This window comes from Athene noctua, chromosome 5 (genome assembly GCF_965140245.1).
Source record: "Athene noctua chromosome 5, bAthNoc1.hap1.1, whole genome shotgun sequence".
In the NCBI taxonomy this organism is placed as follows: domain Eukaryota; kingdom Metazoa; phylum Chordata; class Aves; order Strigiformes; family Strigidae; genus Athene; species Athene noctua.
Genome location: NC_134041.1, coordinates 22,330,712 through 22,352,875, shown reverse-complemented (window position 1 = coordinate 22,352,875; position 22,164 = coordinate 22,330,712). Strand labels below are relative to the sequence as shown.

Sequence of the window (22,164 nt, the reverse complement as noted above, 5' to 3'; positions counted from 1 at the left end):
ATATACCAATGGGAAATACAGAACCTATTTTTTCTCAGATATGTTAAGTGATAAGATAGGTGGCTCAAAGTCCAGGACACAGCAGAAGAAGCAAGTCAGTTATGCAGATCACCACTGTTCACACTGATACAGTATCACAGGATAATTCAGGCTGGAAAAGACCTCAGAAGGTCTCCAGTCCAAATGGCTGCTTCAAAGTGTAGTTTTATTATGATTATTTATTATGGATTATTTAATCCAGTTATTCTTCCTAGAATTTACAAATGGGCTGATATCCTACAGAAAACTAAAGAAAATATTTTAAAATTTTCTTCTTTAAAGAAAAAATACTGTGTTTACTTTGACAAAGTATCATAGCCAAAGCTATGAATGAGTGGAATTGGAATGAATGGAATAATTTCATCTGTCCTACTGTTGCTGCTGTGCAACAGGATAGGAGTAAATTCAAAACAAGAGCCAACTCTCAAGCATTTGGGTAACACTGGACAAATGGAATCTGATAAAAAAGGGATAATACACACACACCCCCACCCCTTGCAAATTACAGTCTCCTAAATTTAATATTGTAATGAGAAAATAGAAGACAAATGACACTATGCTGTGGAATTCAAAATTTGCTGACCTGTTAAGTCTACCCAGTGCAACCCTTAGTGAGCACACCTATACTGCTTCAAGATTTGGGATGGAGTTAGCTTGGAAGTCTCTTCACTTGTGACAATTAGTATATAACCTGGATAACCTCCTTCACAGATTAAGAGCAGCAAATACCATTTGATACTTGCCAAGAGACACACCAACTTAATTTTTAGAAAGACTTACTTTAGAACCTAACAAATGTGTGAACTGAAATTACCTTTTAAAAATATTTCTCTTCCTAACATTTGTCTTTTAGAAAGCTGTCTCCCTACTTAAACCAATCTCAGAGAGAATACTGACACATAGTTTTCACAGCCATGATCCTACATCAGTATTCAAAATCTAATCCTACAGAAGCACCAGGGGAATGCCAGTAAACATCATTTTAGATGATTACTTTATTTCAGATTAGTTATATTCTAGCATCCAGCTGGAATTAAAATATCAGATGTGTCAACTAACAAAAAACTATCATAACAGTGCCTGAGTTTATGTCATCAGCTATAACAAGCATCCTTCTTGACTACATGGGACATAACGGCAAATATTGCAATAGTACCACAAATAGCACCATACAACTAGGTTCTTTTAAAAACTGAAACTGATTAAAAATCAATGAACTACTGTATTACAGAAAACACGCACCTCTTAAGCTCATTTGTCTTTATGGCAAGTTCTTATGCAAACTTTTCTTTCTCCATTCCAGCAGAAATTTCTGCACAGAAGACAGATGTGAGATACTAAATACACCGATTCTTCATTTGGGGAAAATATCAGGCATGGAGGTAATAATACTCACAATCTTAAAATAGAACAGAACATAGAATCCATCAGAATGTTTGCACCGTAATTTAGAATCATGAGCTAATTTTTCTTCTAAGTCCTTGCACTCTTAAGTGATTATGACAAAGACTAGTATTGCAACTGAACTTTTAGTAGTGATTCCTTGTTATTACTTTTACTACTTTGAGAGTCAGTCCTGCAGGATGCTGAACCCTAACAATTCCCTAATAATCAACATCTGAGGATACTTGAGTCCTTTCAATTCCCAGAAATGTGTTGTTACAAAGGATTATTGCAAGCAGCCTCTTTACCATGACACTCTGGTCAATAAATATCCATATATATGCTATATATGACAAACTATTTTTGCTTGCATATAAACTTTTAGAGAAGTAAAATTACTATCAAAATAAATTCATAAATGTGTCATCATAGAGCATACTGCTCTGTCTTTGTTACTTTTGCAGTATGTATTGGCAAGGTACATTATGTTCTAGATTAGAAGAAATATTTAATATTAAAACATTCTACAGATTCATAAGACTTAGACGGGGAAATAATTTTCTGATCTTTTATGGGGTTTTTTTTAAACTTAACATTTAAAGGTTTTAAACTTTTTTTTAACTTAAAATTTAAAGGTTTTTTAATTTTAACTGTGACTTGACAGGCTGCAAATTATCTATTTTAAGAGGCAATATCCAATTTTAAATTATGCCAAATGAATATTTTACTGTTTAAAAATTATATTATTCCTATTTACACTGAGTAATTGTACCTTATTTTCAAATCCTAAAATTTTCTATTAAACTGACTAGATTTTACTATCTGTACTAGAATTGTGAAATAAAACATATTTCAAAGTTAGTTCTCCAAGTTTCACTTACTCTGTGTGATCATGCAATTTTGAGAACAAGAATACACTTGCTGTCCTTGTGATCTTTTAAAAGAGGATCTTAATCCTTACACTTTCCAATATTCAAAATTATAAAAGTCACATGTAAGCAATAAAACACTTAAAGGCCACTCTGATGGGGTATGTTGTATTGTACTTGTCCATATTATAAGGGGGAAATATCAGAAAGCTTGTGAGCAGAGTTCCGTAACGTTCTAAGAAAAGCATTTTTGGTAGATAAGCATTCTTCATATATGCTGTCACTTTCATGAAGAATGCCATTCCTACATTTCAAACTGATTAATCTTTAATTACATGCTTTCATTTCTATTTATACAGTAATTTAAATATAACTGATTTGTAAATCTGAAAAGACTATAGCCATATGGTGTTTCATTACCAATTAAAGTTCAACAAAAGTAAAAACTAAATATGGATCAATTTTAGAGAAAGAATTGGAGATCTGAAAGAGGTGCTTAACTCACTGGTTCTCTATTCAACCTGTCCACCTCATCCAGTACCTAAATATTTCTGTATATCTGTCACTTGCACCTTTGAATACTTCACAGAAGCCAGTAACCATTATACTGATGTACAGCTACCCGCACCTACTTCACACTGGCATTGACAGCAAACTCACTGGGAATAACATTAGTATTACAACTCTTCAGAAACTTGCATTTTAACTATTTTCAATGCACTTTTTACAAAGATATATACAAAGGAAAGTAATTTTCACAGAAAAGTTCCTTAAAAAACACTGAGTAACAAAAGTTCTTTTAGAAGATTCACTTTAAGAGAGCAGGGGGCAAGAAAAACATAAACTGATGGATTTATTTTCAACAATTCTTTAGTCACCTTTCAATTTTAATAATGTACAGAAAAGCAAAATACATTTTTCAGGTATTAGTAATATTTCAAAAACTACTGTGTTCATCTAATCATAGCATTCTCTTTAGTAAATTAATCATCACTAGGACAGTTACACTGATAAAACATGCTTCTATAATCTCATTTCAATATTGTAACTAATATAGCAATGTGGATTAGGAAGTGAGGTTGTAGTATTGGCAGATCCCAAAAAAGATTACTCTCCTTACATGACTGATAACTATAAAGTATATTACTATCAGATGGCAAAATCTATCCAAATATAAGCAAATGTAATAATTTACAGTAGTCCTGAATTTTGTCCCATATCTGCAATATCTCTTTATTTTATTTAACATCAACATACTCTTCTCTGGCCAAATTAAATGAATTAGTATTTTACTGATTTTTCTATTCACTTGATTTAACAATGCTTCAAGTAATCTGTTTCTCTCACATTCCTTACAAATGTAATCAAATAAAACATCTACCATAAAAGTTTAGCTTCTGTATCATTGATAGCTTAATTTTTTTTTTATCTTTTTCTCTTTAGCCTCAGTGAAGCACCAAAATCTCTTCTGTAATGAAAGACTCATTTATGCTCTCCAAGAACATTTCAGCTCCATTAAAGTCAACAAGGGTCAGTATTCAACCCCTCTTCCCAATTCCCTAAACTTATAATAAATATGGAAAATGCTTAAAATTCCAAATCTAGCCCACCTTCCTAACTGGGTAAAAAATTCAACACCCTTGAAATGTTCAGTCTAAGCCTGATTTCATGCAAAAAAAAATTATTGTCTACAAAAATACTTGATAGCACTGCAATTAATACAGTTTTCAGATGTGACCTGCAATAAATAATATAGAGTGTCTTTCTACAAATGCCTACGTATGTTGACTTTTATCATAACTCCCATCAGTATTTTCGAGCTGTCAAACTCAGACTGCAAAACTTGGAGCTTATTTATACGTAATTTAGTACCTACAACCAATTTATCAACTTCAGTTTCCAGCATACCCAAGTGAACAAGTATCTGTCTTATTCCAACTGCTAGAACTACACTTTGCAATACGGTGTGAAAAAGAAGTTATAACACTTTAGCCACACACTGAGAATGTTCTTCAGTATCTAGACAAGCTGTATTCAGCATGCCTCCATTTGGCTAATACTCTGTCATTGATGCCTGAGGAAAGCTTTTGATATCTCTTTTCCTCTCTAACATAGAATTTCATAAGTTTTAAGGATGATTAAAAGATTTGTTGAAGAGAAATCAGAATCAGTTATTCCCTTCCTACTTCAGAGCATACAGCACAAGTAAAAACTTCTCATACAGACTTGAATTTTAATTTTTCAGATACATTTTAAAAAAAACTTGATTATTTCAGGTACTAATTGCTAGTGATTCTCACCACTCTCTAGACAGTCTTTTCGGAAAAAAAGGAAAAAAAGACTTGTCAGGTTGCTAGAGGTAGAGAAGTAATCTATTACATATTTTCATTTTCTTCTTAATGGATTGTTAAAATCAAGAGAAATAGAACCAGGTCACTTTATGCTGTCCTTTTGAGACACATTTCAGTACCTTCTCATGTATCAAATTATTAGTTTGTAACATTTAAAATTATCTGAGGAGTTCAGATCTAAAGTCTCACATTTTTCAGGGGCCTAGGGAACCATTTGTTTTATTTTTAACTTGCACTCCAGCATTTTACTGATTTCAAAGACAGATATCCCAAGCAGCATCAGGAAGTGGACAAACATACCGCATTATTGAAGTTCTTCAAAATGTTCGCATTTTATGATTAATTTAATAGTTCATACATTTTGCCAATTTTATCTGATAGACTGAAAAAAGGGGAGGGGAGAAAAGTGTGGGGAAAATAAAGACAGGGAAAATAAGAGAACTAGTCACTGAGGTACTCTAGAAAAAGATCTAAACACTTTCATACCTGCCTTTGAGACTTTAGATTCTATGTTCTTTTATCATAAGAAATTGTTTCTTTTGAAAACACCATTAACTCTGTCCTTTGGAGAAGCTTGGATTTTCAGTGCATTGGTACTTATTATTGAATCCATATTAATATATGCAGCTGTCCCTTTTTATATTCTTTATCGTTATTTCATACAAAATAGACCTTTTACATCTTTTCTACCTAAACTATTCCCCTTTTTGTATCTTTTAATATTTTCTTTGTAGAAAGAAATTCAATAGAGTCAGTATCAGAGGGGATTCTCTTTCCATTGTAGACCCTGGAATGTCAATGGAAGTTCATTCACAAATTCTGTAATTTCCTCTTCTTGTCATAAGGAACTACACTTTGTAGATCTGCCTTCCATGGAAATGAAAGGCTGCATCTTTGCAAAAGACACTGCTGACCAGAAAGGGGCTTCTGGCAGTCATCTTACCATAAAACATAAATTTTGATTCACTCACAAAAGAAAATCTGGTTATTTTAATCCCAGATGAACATCAGAACTCAAAAATATAATAAAACACCGTAGGAAAAATTGGCATTTTTGATCTGGGAGCATTATGCCTAGGATATGCAATCTTTTTGAATAATGTACAGACAGAATAGTTTCTGCTCCATTTGTCTTTCAGTAGCGGTCTTAACTCTTGACGATAAAAGACAACAGTCTTGTAGACTTGAAGAAAGTGAGTCAGAAATCCATATCCTGTCCATACTCATCTTAATAGACACTTAACTAAAACACCCTCCAAAGCTTGGATTTTATTTTTTTTATACTGAAGGTTTGTTTCTTTAAAGGTATTTTTATCCTATTATTTTCTTTGTTAAGGTTACATAGCGACTAAAACCCACAACAGCACTGCTCTTTCTGTGCTAGCTGCTGAAAAAGTCCACAATGTAGACCCTAGAGAATCTAATTAAGACCCAAACCAATGTGAACTATAAAGCTAATACGTTTTTGCCATGCAAAGCTGAAAAACTAATTTATAATAATCTTTGCTATAATCTTATAACTAAGGTTACCCTGACCATAGATCATGACCTTGAATCTTGTAAGGGAAAATAATTGAAGCTTTCCCACACTTTGCCCACGCTAAGAGAATGGTGCTGATACCAGTGTGATTTATGTTTGGGCCATATTCAGCTGTGCTGAACGTGCAACCCTGAGGAAGCCAAATGGTATGGTTGGACTAGGTGATCTTCAAGGTCCTTTCCAACCTGGATTCTGTGCAGCCCTGCCTGTCCCTCCTCACCCGTAGCTGTGGAAGGGACCAGGAGCAGCCGCATAGGCAGGGAGCGGCCCACCCAGAGCCACGGCTGGCAAACCAGCGCCGTCTCACTACAGATAAACTGGCCGAAGCAGAGAAAAGGCAACTCCGGATGGCGTGCTACAACACGTCCCTGGGAAGGACCCCAAAGGACGCTCCAACCAGTGACCTCCACCAGCCTTCACCCGAACAGGCGCTCCCCCACAGCTCACCGGCCAAGGGAAGCAGACGCGGGCGGGCCCTCGCTGGCCCACGGCCCAGCTGGCGAGCAGAGGTAACTTTTCCCTCATCGTGGCTCGGCCAAGCCCTGACTTAACTTTCCAGGTGGGAGAGCGAAGGGGCGGGACTCCCCAGGCGCAAGCCGCTCTCCCCGCCCTGGCACCCGGGGCTCCCTCAGCCGCCCGCCCGAGCCCAGCGCCAGGGGCTGCCCCCAGCGGAGGCGCGCCCGGCCGCCCGCAGCCCGCGGGGGAGCGGCGCCCCCCGCCCCGCAGGGACGAGCCCCCGCCCGCCGCCGCCGGGGGGCAAGAACGCAAAACCCGGGCGCGGCGCAGCGCGGCTCGGCTCCGCCGCCGCCCGCTCGGCGGCGAGGGCCGGCGGGTCCCTCCCGGCGGCGCTGATGTCACATCCGCCGCCCGCGCCCGTCCAGCCGCGCTCGCGCCGCCGTCCCCCGAGCCCAAACTTTTGCGGTGGGCTGGCCGCGGGCGGAGGGGAGGGGCGGGGGTGGGACGGGGCCGCGGAGCCGCTCCGGCAGCACGGGCAGCGCCGTCCTCGCCCGCCCTCCCCGCGCCGAGGCTGCCCGCGGAATGAGCGTCCCCCGGGCGGCTGCCGCTGCCGCCTCCTCCACTCGGGCTCCGGCGGGCGGGCAGACAGCGCGGCTGCCGGCGCGGTCGCTGCAGCGGGAGCGGAGTGAATGACCGGGGGGAGCGGCGCGGAGAGGCAGCCCCGGCATCAGGATGAGGGCGCCCGCCAACATCCTCAACCTCCTGCTGCTGTCCTTGCTGGCCGGCCTCGATCCGTCCAAGGTAGGAGTCTGCCGGGCGCCGCGCCCCGGGAGCCCCCGCGGGCGGGCGGGTTCCGCCGTTCCCGTCGCGGCGGAGCGAGGGGAGGCGGGCGGCTGCGGTGGCGGGCGGTGCGGCTCTGCCCGCGGCTGGCTCGGGGGGGGCGGGCGCGCGTCCTTGGGCGTCCGATGGGCCAGGCGGGAGAGTTGGTGGCGGAAGCGGCTCTGCCCGGCCCCGGGGCGCGCCGCGGGGAAACGCGGTGCCACGGTGGGAGAGAGGGGCTGCGGCGCCGGCAGGTTGCGGCGGGGCCCGCGGCACCGGCGCGCAGAGCCCCGCACCCCGCGTATCTCTCCGCCACCGCCCAACGCAGAAGTTCCGTCAGCTGCGCGGAGAAGGGGTGGGGAGGAGGGCGGGCAGGGCAGCGGAGCTCCCCTGCACCCCGGGCCGGCCGGAGGCAACGACGGCTTACCCGGCTCGGGGCACGGGGGATTTATACCGGCGCTCGGTGACTGCGCCAGTTCAGGGAAGGCAGCTGGGCGCGGGGAGCGGGCATCGACAGCCTCCGACGGGAAATAAATTTGTTTAGAGTGGAACCGGAGGCGTCACGTGAAGACGCTGATTTTAGTACTAGAGCCACGCTCCAGGCTGCTGCAGAGTTTCGTTATCTTCAGATGCGTTCAGGTCACCGAAAGATCAACATCTGAGATTGCAATAATGAGAAAAGCGAACAATATGTTTTAGCCATGCAACCTGGCTTGTAAAGGTGATTTTAGATCAAATCATTAAAAAAAATCAGAATTGCACTTCAGCAATAATGACTGAAAGCCCCTAGGCCTGAAGATGTCTGTAGTGCTGCATCTTACAGACATAGAACTTGTCTCATTTGTCTTCTTGTGACATGCAATCTTGTAACTGTGAGCATTACAAAAAAGTAACAAGAGAAAAAACGTTCTTATGGCATTGCAGTCTACTGCCGGCAGTAGTCCATAGCATGTTGCCACAGTTCATATTGTATGTTGGTGAATGTCATTTTAATGATCCCATGTAGGTACCAGTCAACTGTATGAGGCAATGTTCATCTCTTCTGGAAGGTTTTTGTCCTTTAAAATAAAGGCGTAAGTCACATAAATTAATCGTATCCAAATATGTACTGAATTTCCAACAATGGAAGGGGGTTCCTCTTTAAAAAAATATAAAAATAGAATTTAAAAAGCAATTCAGTGAAAATCTGATTTATGGCTGCAGTATTCTGACCACTTTTAAATAAGTAAGACACAGTGACAAAAAAGCAGGAGGTGATATAGAATTAAGAATATTATCCAAATAATTAATCATATCAATGTTATTAAATACGAGCTATTTGAAAGTATCAGCTATTGCTAGTCTGTAAAGAGACTTCTCAGTCAACACACAGGAGTTCCACATCTGTGTGAACAGCAGCACATGGTACATTATAATGCAGGTTTCCACACACTCATTTTTCTTTATTTTTTTTGTCTTCTGTTACACTTTGTGAGATCCATTAAAGTTAAGAGACTTAAAGAGACTGAGAGCAGGAAAAGCAAAATTTGTATCCCTGTCTATCCACAGAAGAGTAAAACCACTTAATGAGGCAAACAAACTTCAGCTGGCAGAATTATTCTTTTAGTTCAGTTGTCAGAGATAGGCCCCAAAATAACAGTGGGAAGAAGTGCTCCATCTTACATGTGTGTCACCATCCACCACTGAAAAGCAGGATAAGCCACTGGAATGAAATGGCATAAATTAACTTTTCAAACTTCGCTTCTAGCCCTTTTTGCTGTGGCATGCTGTGCAGAGGGCATAAAAGTGCCCTTTTATTCATCACTCTGTGTGACATTTTCAGGGATATTAAAATGTTCATTACAGGCTCTTTTAACTTTGTGAAGGGGTCATGAGCCAGAAAGCTCAAAAGATTATGTGAAAATAAGAGCCCTTAATCAAAGTCTGGCGTTTATCAGAGCCAAATTGGGTTTTCAGAAATAAAAGCATGAGATCAAATGGTTAGTCAGATCCTTGGTTAAGATGCTACACCACGTTAAGCATAAAAAAGATGCCACATGAAAGACAATCATTTAGTGTTGTTGACTATGAACAACAGATTTCCTATTTCTGTGAAAAATTATATATGTGAACATGTTTACAGGCTTTTTTAGCATATAAGTACAAATTGTGACTGAAATCCCACTTTAGAACTGTAAGTAGTGCTCACTTATTTATCTTGCTTTACGTTAAATTGAAATGGAATAATAATTTTCTGCCCTGCACGTGAGGAAGCAAATACATCATGTGAAATTAAATGTAGGAAACAAGGGGATGTTAAATTCTTTCTTTTACAAAAAGAATTGTGCAGTATGCTCATGACTAGACAGACAACTTTTTCCATGGCCTTGACACTCACAAACTATTCAGCTTATGAAAATAAATCACATCAGACATCTCAAAGTATACACCATACATTCCTGTTCCTGTCCTACATAATCAGTATTTAATAACTTGTTTTACTGATCAGTTACTTTTAAATAATGCCTGGGGGAAAATGCTTTGATTTAGTACCAGGCCATCACTGACTCAAGACTGCTGTCCACAGGCATTCTTATTATGACAGGGCTTTTATGCTAAACTTACTAGGTTATTTTCTGAGAGTAAAGTGTTTAAGTATCGCCATCTTATGGTAAAATATATAACAAAAAATATATATAGTTTATTCTTGAATCTCTGGAACATTAAGATTTTATTTCAACCATGGTAAATTATTGCCCATGTTTTTGGTTTTTGGTTTTGTTTTTTTTTTTTTTCTGTTAAACATGATATAGACTATTGACCAGCTCTGGAAATTCTTCTTTAACAAATGGAAGACAGCTCACTATTGAGTAATTTTAAACACTTTCAGTGCTAATTAGAGAATATCAGTTTTAACAGACATTAAATTTCATATCATTTGATTCTAATTTTCTCTGTATTTACATAGAAAAATACAATAAAAGATGATTATTCATGATAATATATTTCAGTACAGTTTTATTTCCAGCAGGGTGGCTAGGTACTCAGCAGGAAGCCAGCTGTAGGCTTGGAATATAAAAGCTTTTCTTTCTCTCATGCTTAAGTGCACTATCTTGAAAGAAGGAACTATTAAATATTAGGAAATTTCTAAGAGTTACTGCTAGATGGCATCTCTGTGCAGCTTTTCTACAAGCCTGGAGTTTTCTGTAATGACCTTCATAGTATGTAAAGTGGACTTCTTTTATATGGATTGCTTTTGCTGGCCATCATTTGATAATCACAGTAGTACAACCAAGGAAGCATTTTATAGTGATGTAATACTGCTCCACACAGAAATCAAGCTCAGCGGGTTTCAAAGTCTAGATGGCATTTTTTAAGTTTAATTTTGAAAATTTAAATAGATCTGAAAAAGATGTTCATTTTTCAATGCATTGAGTGAACTTTATGGCTTTAACTTTTATAATGGCAGTATGTCCTACATCTGTTGGGTTTCAATTATTTGAATTTCACAGAAAAATATTTTAGAAGATGACTGCCAAGTACAATCCCAAACAGAAGCTAAGTATAATATCATTAAGAACAGTTACAGAAAACAACTGTTACCTGTATTCATTGCTTGGGATATCAGGATGTTTGGGAATATTAACATCAAAAAATAAAAGCAAATTGGAAACTAGTCATCTATTTTGAATGCTTAATTAAACTTTGTATCTTTGGAATGGCTGTGCTTCTAGATTTTAAAAATCTACAATTTTTACACATAATCACACTACACAACTAGCCACTAAAATCTTTTTCAGAGAGTTCAAGAACTTGTCAGTAGGAAGAATGCACTGCTTTAATGTTGTTTTGCACTACAAATTAATGTGAGTTTTTATAACAAGAATACTACGTACAAACAAGGGTTACCACAAACTGGACTGCAAAATTAAATGGAAATCGCATTAGCTACTTGGAAATTAATTTACCCTGTTTCATACAGTGTTAGTAGTTAGTCAATATGAAAAGCATATATAATTATTTACCCTACATGATTTAAGAATGCTCTAAATCACTAATTGCTGAATGTGGTCAACTGTCTCTTGGTGTCTGCTCTCCCATTTCTGAATAACTTGATTCAGTAACCACTGAAGAGCATCCTATTGCTATCAGTATATCCTGGGCCCTCTCCCAGGTGTCATTCCAGTTATGTTACTCTCACTCTAGTAAATTCAGTCAGTGGGTAAAGACCAAAGACTGTTGTTAACACTACGGGTTCTTCCTGCAGCGGTCACTACGATGCCTTCTAAACTTTCATCCCTGGAAAAAAAAGATGCTTCATATATTTCCTGTTTATCCACCCAATGACACACATCCACCATGCTATATAAAATCACAGAAAGGTATTCACTATATCATATTAAGTAACATATATGAGGATATTAGAAGAGACTATTTAAAAACATGCATGTGAGTGACATTTGTGTGACTGTTAACTCTTCTAGTGCTATCAGACATCACATGGTCTTTAAGGGCTTTTTAAAACTGTTGACGGTATGTGAAGAGAATTTTTTTTTCCTCTAGCTAAAAACAAATTCCTCTGTTATTCACTATTAATACGACTGCTACTTCTTTGAATGCACTCATACACTGATTATACACATTATATATAATCTCAAAAACAATTTAAGTATATGTATAGATAGACATGTGTATATGTATATTAAGTAATTCTTTTCTCACAGGAAATTATTTTCCCATTAGATGCATATTCTCTTCAGGTAACCAGGCTTCCACCTTTTTTCTATATTTGGTCAAGTCATAAGCCAATAAAGAAGGAGCAATTCACAAAATATTCAAAGAAGGCAAAGCTGAAGTGGAGAAGATGACTCTAAGGAACAGGAAGTGCAGTATAACAGCTATTAAAACAACATCCAGCTGAAGCTCTAAAACCAGTGTTTCTAGTTGGCTACAGATTTAACACAATTGTAAATTTCAAGTTCAAATCCATGACGTTCATAAGGGGCCTGTTAAGAAATGAACAGGGAGTCCTCAGAGATGGTCCAGTCTATTTTGGGCACTAAAAATCCCCCTTTTCAATACTGTAGTATGACAGAAATGCTTCAGGGCATCACTTAGGCATTCTTAGTGGATCTTCACTGAAAGCCAGGTAAAATTCAAAAGCCTTGTGTAAATCTCTGCAGCAGCAGTCTGGGAGGAGTCCTCTCAAAGACCATCTCTCACAAGGACAGCAATGTATCCTCCTGCTTCACTCCACAAGGCAGTGGATTTCTTGTCTGAGTGAAACCTATAGAAAATGAGGATTTTGTGAGCTGGGGTTTGAATTCAGAATTCTTTTAATGAGGGAGCGTTCAGGAACAAGTGGAAAACTTCTCTTATAGAATGAACTGAAAATTTCAGAAATTCTTGCTTTTAAGCCTAAGTGGGATAAAAACAGAAAAGAAGAGCATACCTCAGAATTCCAGACCAGATCTATTATTCACATTTTTAAACCAAGATGCATGACACAAGCATGTTTCTATACACATTAATCATTCCACCTATAAACATAGCCAGCTTAGGCCATCTTAGGCCATCTTAGTCCTCCAAGCCAGTAAAAACCAGAAATGCCATAGCACTACATATTACTCTTAAAAATACTTTGAACAGTCTACAGAAAAACATTCAGGAGTTAAACATTTTTATGTATTTCAAGAATTCTGAAATAAGATTTAAAAGCTTAAATTGTACTGATTTAATGTAAGGATACAGTGTGCACAACTTCCTGTGTGGTCAGCTGGTGAGTGTGCACTTGGTGCACCTGCAGAACAGAACAATTTACTATTCACCTGATCTGACCTCATTTTTCAAAAAGAAGCTCTTTCACACGCACACACACCAAAAACCACCCAGCTCCAAATCTGTCCCCCTATTTTTACTGACTTTTTCTAAAAGGAAATTATCTTAATGCATTCACAGGGAGATCTCTTAAGAACTCTCAAAGTACACAGCATCAATCTTCCTGTACCTCGTCCTGGCATTAATGATGTTTTTGTTGAGTTTGAAAAAAAGAAAAAGTAGGTGATAAAGATCTTAACCATTCCTTTATTCAGTCAGCTGGGACAGTTTCCTAACGCTAGAAAGAAATTAATTTTCTAGAGGACACAATTCTTCTTACTTCATTACTAAGTTATTTTTACCACCAGTTCTTCTGTTTATCATATTTGCACTGGAACACATTTCATATTAACCAGAAAGGACAGTGCATGTTATCCAAGAAGTAAGAATATAAGTGAAACAGAAGTGTAAAGGTGGCTGTTTTGTAGCGAAGTCTTCATAGAACTCTAATTTAGAAATGGACAAAAAGTTGCAACTTTAACAATTCTGATCATGGCACATTCTTTTCTAGCTGTCTGAAGGACACCCATCCACCACTGACGGCCACTTGATACCTTTTGCTGGAGTTACCCTCCTCTGAAGTTGCAGGAATCAAACATGAGTAGTTCAGTTAGGCGAGAATTTGTTCATGAATTTAAGATTCATATTACAATGTTTGGGTGATAGTGAAGCTCAAGCAAAGAAAATTCTGAGATTAGTTCTTAATGGTGTGCACAGCACAGTGTCAAGAAATGTATCTGAAAAAAAGGAGACTGATCTTAGACATAACTCATGTCACAGCATTACTTTCAAGAGTCAGTGACTGACCTCACTGTAAGCATGGACTGCAGCTTCAGATTTTTCCATTAGTGGCTCCAATCTTAAAGGTAACTGAATTTCTATCAGCAACATAATTTATCAGAACACTTGAAACTATTTCAAAAACATTACTATTTTTGTTGTGATTGTTATATTCCTGTCATTAAAGGTTTTAAAGCCTAGACTTGTTTTGTTTGGAATTGGAGAATTGATATTTCTATCTCGAAGAGACACTAAGACATATTTTTCATAAGTCGTTAAACAATCATGAAGTGGAACTTGAGTCATAGCCAAAAAGTAGGTTGAGTAGGAAATACCAGGCCTAGAGATATGGAATTTTGTAAAGCCTTACCCAGCTGCTTCTGTATCTATGTCTTTTCACAAGAAAGAAAAACATATTGTATAATTATTCACAAAATATGCACTCCTATTTATTTAAAACCTTTTTTCTCAAGAAAATTTAAAGTAATTTTAATATTCTGACCCCTTCTGAGCCTTCCACAGACTTTTAAATCACTTGAATAGCTAACCTACAGCAGCCCCAGATAACACAAATGTGATTTTTTCATCCTGCATTCCCCTCAAAAAGTCATCTGTCTGCTGCACTGCCTTCTAACCAAACAAATCCTTGTAACTGTGAATGCACATTTAATATTTCCATTTACTTATTTCACTGAAAAGCATGCATCAGTCAGTATAACAGCTGCTTCAGCAAATTCTAAAAGCAAGCAGCCCTCTTCACTCCTGTGGTTTTGGGAAATAGTGTTTACATCCTCCTGAAACTGTAAAGTTACCTACAAGGGGGGAGTCAGAACAGTTGGAAAAGACTCACTCAGTTCAGAGGACTGCAGCTTCACAAAACTCTCTTATTACGTGTCAGTCACAACACTGTGAATAATAGCATTCTTAAATTATTGGTGCATGTTATTAAAGAACAGATTATAGAGATTTTCATGGACCTCCGTTTTTAGAGCCACTCCTTTAGGAAAATATTTTAAAATGTGTTTCAGTGTATCCCTTTCAAGGAGGTAACTAAGCACTTAAACAATTTTCCATATATGAAATTGTAGATGTTATTTGAGTTTGGACTTCAGTTTTAAAACTGGATTCACACAAATATGAACTTCAGTACATTTTGAATACATTAATATCTGTGGAGACAGTAAATATTATTGATCTGAGATTTCATTATAAACACAAACCTGTCACATGCTTACATACTCATATTAAACAGGATTTTTCAGTCTCAGCCTCCCTACTGCAATTTTTTTCTATTTATTTTGTATAATCTCGTATATTATTCCAACAATTTTACCTTATAATAACATTCTGAGCATTTTCAATATTGAGAATTTTCCAAGAAAATGCATAGAAAACAGTGTAGTTGTAACATTGAGCTACTGTACTGAGTAACAAACAGTTCATAGAACAGATGATGGTATGAAAAATTTAGGTACAGCTGTAGATAGGTGCACTCTCCGTACTCAAAGCAAGTGTGTAACAGGCTTGGATTTATAATGAGATCTCAGATCAATAGTATTTGCTGTCATCACATGTATTTCTGGGCACTTGCTTAAAGAATAGAGTTACATGTCAGGCAGAGTAGCAAATGACCATGTTACAACAAATATGCTTTTTCTGAAGCATAAAGTAGGGAACTTTGAATATTTAGTAACCAGTTAGTATTTGCAGAAATCAACCATCGATTATGTCTGGTATTTTATTACAAAAAAGTCAGATAAGCTCAGACATCACAAAAGTCCACTACTATACTGAATAAGAAAAACCACAGATATTAAGTAATATTCAGATTATTCCATCAATAAAATCACTGTAGAAATGAATGAGAAAATACTGGTTAATGAAATCAGAATTGCTAAGTTCTTGAGTTTTCCTGGAGAGCTCTGACCTCCTAAATTATTTATAATGTGCCCTGCACATATTTTACTCAGACTGACAATGAATTGAAAGCTTTTTAGAAATATCTTGTTCAGATAAAAGGTTTCTGAAAAGCAAATTTAAGCCTGAAAGTTACTTCTGATACCTCAACTTAGCCAAGGGATTATTTTAAAATATATGCTTCAAAGAATGTTTAAAATTGTCATTGTTTGCTTCGAGGTAAAATTACGTTTCCTATGGGATCAGCATCATTCAACAGATTATTTTCTTTTGAGTTAGCCTTTGTAATACACAGTGATTTTTAATTCAGTAGCTATTTTTCAGATACACAAAAAGCCTTGTTCAAAGTCTCGGTTACATAATACTCACTTTATTCAGCCTGGACATAATTTCTACTCTGATAACTGATTTATCTTGAACAGCAGTTAGTTAACATATTTTCAGGAATTAATTTACTAAGAGGAGTAAAGGGCTATGCAGACTTCCCCCAATATCTGTCTCAGTGCGTTCCCAGGATCGGTTCTATGGCTCTAGCTCCCCAATCAGGATGTCTTCAGGACAACAGTACAGTACAATCTGCCAAAATCGGAACCTTGAATAACTCTTACGAAGTTACCCCTCCAGGTAATTATTTCAAGACATGCCTATATAAAGATTAAATTTTGTAAAAATAAATTAAGTACAAAAAAAGAAAGTAGTTAAATGTAATTTAATAAAACTTGTTTTCCTGAGGACAAACCACGGGGATTGATATTAACCTTTCAGTCAGTCAATACCAAATTAAAATAATACTTGGTAGTTGCTCATTCATGGCTGATGCATCCTTAAATAGATGACAAAAACCCTTTCATGAACTCCTTAATAGTCTGAAGCTGTTTTATACAAAACAGGTCATGCAACTTCATCATAAGAGCAATCAGAGACCTTTGGAGGTCTTTTAGTCCACACCTCCAGCATTTCAGAGTCCCTCTGAACAGCAGTTCTGACCTTCAGTAATTTCCACTAATTTGGTGTCATGTCATTCTGCTCCATCATCCTGAAGATGTTAAACAGCAATGCCTCTCACTACCAGATGCAACTTGGACTTCAAACCACTACCCTTGACCAGTCCAAACATTTTTTCTCCATGCCTTGTAATCCACCCGTGCAGTTCCTAACTCCCCAGCTTGACTACAGTAAGGATGCTGTAGGATACTGTGTCAAATGCTCAGTATGTGACATCCTCTGTTCGTGGTTTAAGTAATCTGAGATATCTAGTGGTTTCTTTGTTTCTGTTCCTGTTTTTCAATAAGGCTCAGTTGGGTATGATTAAAGTCCATTCCCGGAGGAAAACTAGATTTACCCAGTGTATACAAAGAGTAATTGTGAGCTCATATAATTTTGTTTTGGAGTTTGTTTTCATCAGGTCTTAAAGAAAATTTCAGTAAATACTGAACCTCATAAAACTGTACGGCAAAAAGAAACACTGGTATATTTGTACAATGATGATTTACGTCTTAAGTAATTTTCTACTTATCTTCCCAGGGCAATGTTATCATGAATAATAGTTTTCAATTGAGAGATTGTGATAACATAATCTTATTATTTGTTTTCTTATCTTTTTTATTGGAAGAGGAGATACTGATTTTTCCACATCAGAGTTATCCTAAAGCCATTAAGACTAAATTTATATTTCTCAAGTGTTTCATCAGCAAACTAAGGGCCACAAGCATAGACTTTAGTGAAGTTCTTGAATTAGTTAATTTAGAATTATTGGAAAATTTAATTATTTTGTTAGTGAGATACTGGCATATCTCCTGGGCATTTTTTTTCCTATGGGAGATGTAGGTTGTGCAATATACTGTGACCTATCTTCTTAACTACTTTGTCCACAACAACTCTTGGTTATCTGACACCCATGACTCTTAGTTAAACTGAATTCTACCTAATGACACTGGTTTTGTATTATTTTTTATATTTGAGAAATAATTATTTATTGGTATAAATCTCTACTTTTTTAGATATAGGATATAATATCCTTGCCCTTTTGTACAAGTAAATTCAGTAGAATAAGCAAATTTATTTTCTATAAATAATTTATTATTTTTACACTTCTCAGTCTGTCCCCTTTCTAAATAAATTTATTCTAGTACTGCTACTCTCCCAGTGCTCTAATACATTTTTCAGCAACTCTTCAGTCCCCACTGCTTATTCTGCTTACTCCTTTTTGAGGTATTCTGAGAGAAACACATTAGATTTTTTGATACACGTTACATCACATAGGGAGAATTAGTCATATGTTTGTCTTGTGTGTATTCCTGATCCACAAGGAGGACATCTGGTTCATGGACAGGCTTGTTCTCTGACTTGCAGCAATAGTCAGTCCTGTTTGAATGTATCCTAAAAGCAGCTCAAGATACAAAGATTGCTACTGACCTGTTTTCCACCCTGTCTCTGAATACATGCACATTTATCAAAAAATTAAAAACATTACGTGTTAACCATCTCCCATGAGGATCAGCTTTAGCCATAAGCAAAGAACATGGTCTCCTGCGTTTTTATGTTTTCAAAGCCTCAAGTTCCCCTCTGACTTTTTAACCTAAAGGCTAATCCTACTTCCACCTCTGCCTGTCACATAGCAGGCAGGAATTTACTGACTCCCGGACACCTCCTTGGTCCCCAACAAAAATTTTGCAAGTGTTCTTGCTTTTCTTTCTCATTGTGTTTAATATGTTGATATGAAAATGATATGGACACTACCATGTAACAGGCCCAACAGTACATATTTTAGTAACACATGCAATTAACCTAGATACTCAAAAATGCAGATGAAACGCAGATGAGTAAACTGGAAGCTATAGTCCATACTATGTCACACAAAGTTTCCAGTCTCACAGAAGTCCCTCCTGGCCCAGAAAACTACAATGAAACAAGAAGCAAAGAACAAGAGAAGTTCCTCTAAGGTAGGAAGGCGTAGAAATAGTGAGATTGGCAGTATTTTTACCCTTCTACTGAATTTGAACAGCAATCAGTGTGATCAGCAATCTGCGGCACAATTAAACTGGTTCAAATTTCTGTGCTGTAGTATCATCTTTTGCTGATCTTTTTTTGTCCTTTGGACATGTTTTCTCATAAAACCGTGTACATATTAAGTTCGAGTCCATGAATGTGAATATCTTCACTGCAGCAGTAGAGTAAAATCAGTGTATCCGAAGTTCCCATTACTTGCCTCACATTTACATATTGTACCCTAGTGGCCTTAAATGATTGCTTTTGTCCTTATCTAGAGTGAAAGTTGCTTTCAGAAGTCTCTGAGATCTTTAGAGTTTCTTTCAATTTAGAGAGTTTTTCAGTATTTCTTGGCACCACAGCTGGAACATTCATTCAGGTGTCTCTTGCTAAATAATTTTCTATGCAAGTAAATTTTGGTTAGTGCTGGTCCAATGCATTTGAATCAGAAGTACTAGAAATTACAAAAAACAAAGATCCCTACTACATCATTTTTTCATAAGTTCTTCAGAGTTTTAGAAAACCTACTTTTAAAGCAAATTCCAGCATCCAGAAAAAAAATATAGTGTCGTTTATGTTCCTGCTCCCCATGATTATTTTCATAAATCTAACTTTTGCTGAAATGTTACAAATTTATTATTAATTGTGATGATCTGATACATAAAATTGTTGTTTTGGAGAGACAAGAGGCTTTTCACAGAGAAATGCTCATGAAATAATAACATCACAAATTCTGTTTAGAAAAGCTAACTATTAGCCTGTGGGATTATGGTTCTTTTAAGTTTGTGATTTTATTATCAAAAAATGCAATGACAAAAATGCTGACCCTTTCTCTGGAAAAAGCTAAAATGTTTACTTAAGGAAAATAAGATCTCTATCTTGTTTTACATTATCCAGTCTATGCCACCAATCAATCTTTTTCATAATTTCTCATTTCCAGGGACAAGTTATCTTTATTATTTCTAATGTGTATTTCCTGCTCATTTATGAAACATGTTTAATTCACTATATCTATTTTTATTGATTTAAAGGTATAGCTTCTATTATGAATATAATTTCTTACAAAATTATTGCTATTGGAGGGTGTGAGGGATTAAGGGCTAAGGACAGAAGGGGCTGGTTTATTCTGGGTTTATAACCTTTCTGTAAATTAAACTGTGAGCATTTGTATCAGGCCTTTCAGTCAGCAGTCCACTATGGAAGACATTTATTTCAGAAGTGAAGCACTGCCCATTATGTCCACTGTGTTTGCTTTGGTGTAAAACACTGCTGGACAATAAATCATACTCACAATAGCAGAAATTTTCTGTCCTTTGTTACAAGCAGCAAAATACAACTTTAGCCTGAGGATATATATGCTTGTTCTCCTTCTCTTTCTCAATGAAAATGAGGATGCATTTGAAGAAAATTTTGAATGGAAATATTGACTGAGTCAGTGTTCTTAGAATGTCCCATTTATTTAGAGCGTGGTGGTTATCTTTTTTAAAGATAACTCTGTTCTCTAAGGTGTTCTTTCTCACCTCAAGGACTCAAGAATGAAAAACTGTATTGGCTGAATGCATAATCACCATTAACAAGTATTTCACGAAGCAGTAACTTTGCTTTTGTGAGTGCCACCAGAGACTAGATTGAGGAATTTTGGAGTGGGCAGAGAAGAACAATTTCTCTTCCCAAAATGCCTGTATTTATACTGCAGTCAGCAGTAGCTTTCCCACTCTTCCTCCTCCTGCTCTGAGCTACCAGCTCCAGAGGGTAGCACATGAGGAAGAATGGAAATGTTACTCATCTGCTCTTCCAACTCCTTCAATATCATCTGTGTGTGGAGGGATGTAAAGGCAGATCTATTCCTGTACTTGTTGGACTACACAGTGAAATTATCGCTGATGGATACGATGCACAAGGAGAGGGAAGGTGTGTTGGCTTAATTTGTGTTTCCTCTGGCGTGAATGAGAAGAGACACTCTTTTTCCTCTGGAGATTTCAAAACACTCACCTAAGACAGAATGACATGGCTTCCCTGATGTCTCTGAGAAGGCCACTGCACAAGCCACCAGGTGATACCAAGAGCCTTGAATTACAAATTTTTTGAGAAAATGAAAGAAAAGGCCTTTTGATACAATACTGGCAGTAGATGTGGTATTCAAATTTTCCCAGTTCTAGATCTGTCAAATGAGAAAGCTACTCTAAAGTCTAAGGTTCACTGCTGTTGTTCATACAGAATAAAAATTTACCCAGATGCTACTGGCATTCATATTACATTCACTTGTGTCTATCAGGAATATAATAAATTGCTCTTGCTTATAGCTCTCTCCCATTTAGAAATGACACAGAAATTAAATAAGGTTAAGACTGGTTAGGTCATCGAGTCCATCTCCATACAAGGGACATGACCAGTTTGTGTTTTCTCATGTGGTTCCACAAATCACTTTCTAAACAGATGGTAATGGTGATTGTACCTGTTAAAAAAAAAATTCCTGATAAGCTCTAACCATCTAGTTCTTCTGTTAAATAGAAACAAGGTTGCAATTTTTTCTCCTTTGGAGTTTTCCTGAACCAGGTACAATTTATTGTCAAACACTTGCTTTCCTCTTCTCATTAGTACTCTTGGACATATGCTATTTGTATTTTGTGATTTTCCTGGTTTAACAGCCTCTGACACTTAAGAAGGAGTGATGTTATTGTTTCACTTTCTAATTATTCTGGACCCCCCTACCTCCAGAACCTAATCTCCCAGGCAATGTTTTTCATGTTAAAATATCACTCTTTTCTTATCCATTGTCATAAATTTCAGTTACAGTTCTGAAGACTTACTGTATCGTGTCATCATTAGTTTCCTAAACATTTGCAGTTTTTAAGAAACTAGTAAATATGACATATTTCTTTTCTAATATTTTTGCTTCCTCTGTGGAAAATACACTATTATTAGCTAATTTCATACCAAAGTCCTTAGGCTTCTCCTTTCCTCTCTCTCCAAAATGCTAATTGTTATTCTGTACCCGCACACTTCTTGTTTGCAGTCTTGGAATGCTTTCTGACTAGCCATGGTCCTTACAGATCCCCTTAACTGCTAGGCATTTGCTTTTGCTATATTCAGTTGTCTTTATAAAGGATGGCTTCTTTTTTCCAGGAACCTTTTTGAAATTTTTCAGTTTTGAGAGATTCTGCAG

The 22,164-nt window shown here is 37.5% G+C and overlaps 1 protein-coding gene across 1 annotated transcript in view; it reads left to right on the top strand.

The window, feature by feature from the left end:
* The first annotated feature begins 7,066 nt into the window (after positions 1–7,066).
* OLFM3 (olfactomedin 3) overlaps positions 7,067–22,164 on the top strand; it is a 65,906-nt gene continuing 50,808 nt past the window's right edge. The window contains exon 1 of the mRNA XM_074906691.1: positions 7,067–7,439. Within this exon, the coding sequence (XP_074762792.1) occupies positions 7,371–7,439 (69 nt within the window). The 5' untranslated portion in view covers positions 7,067–7,370. The remainder of the gene's footprint in view (positions 7,440–22,164) is intronic.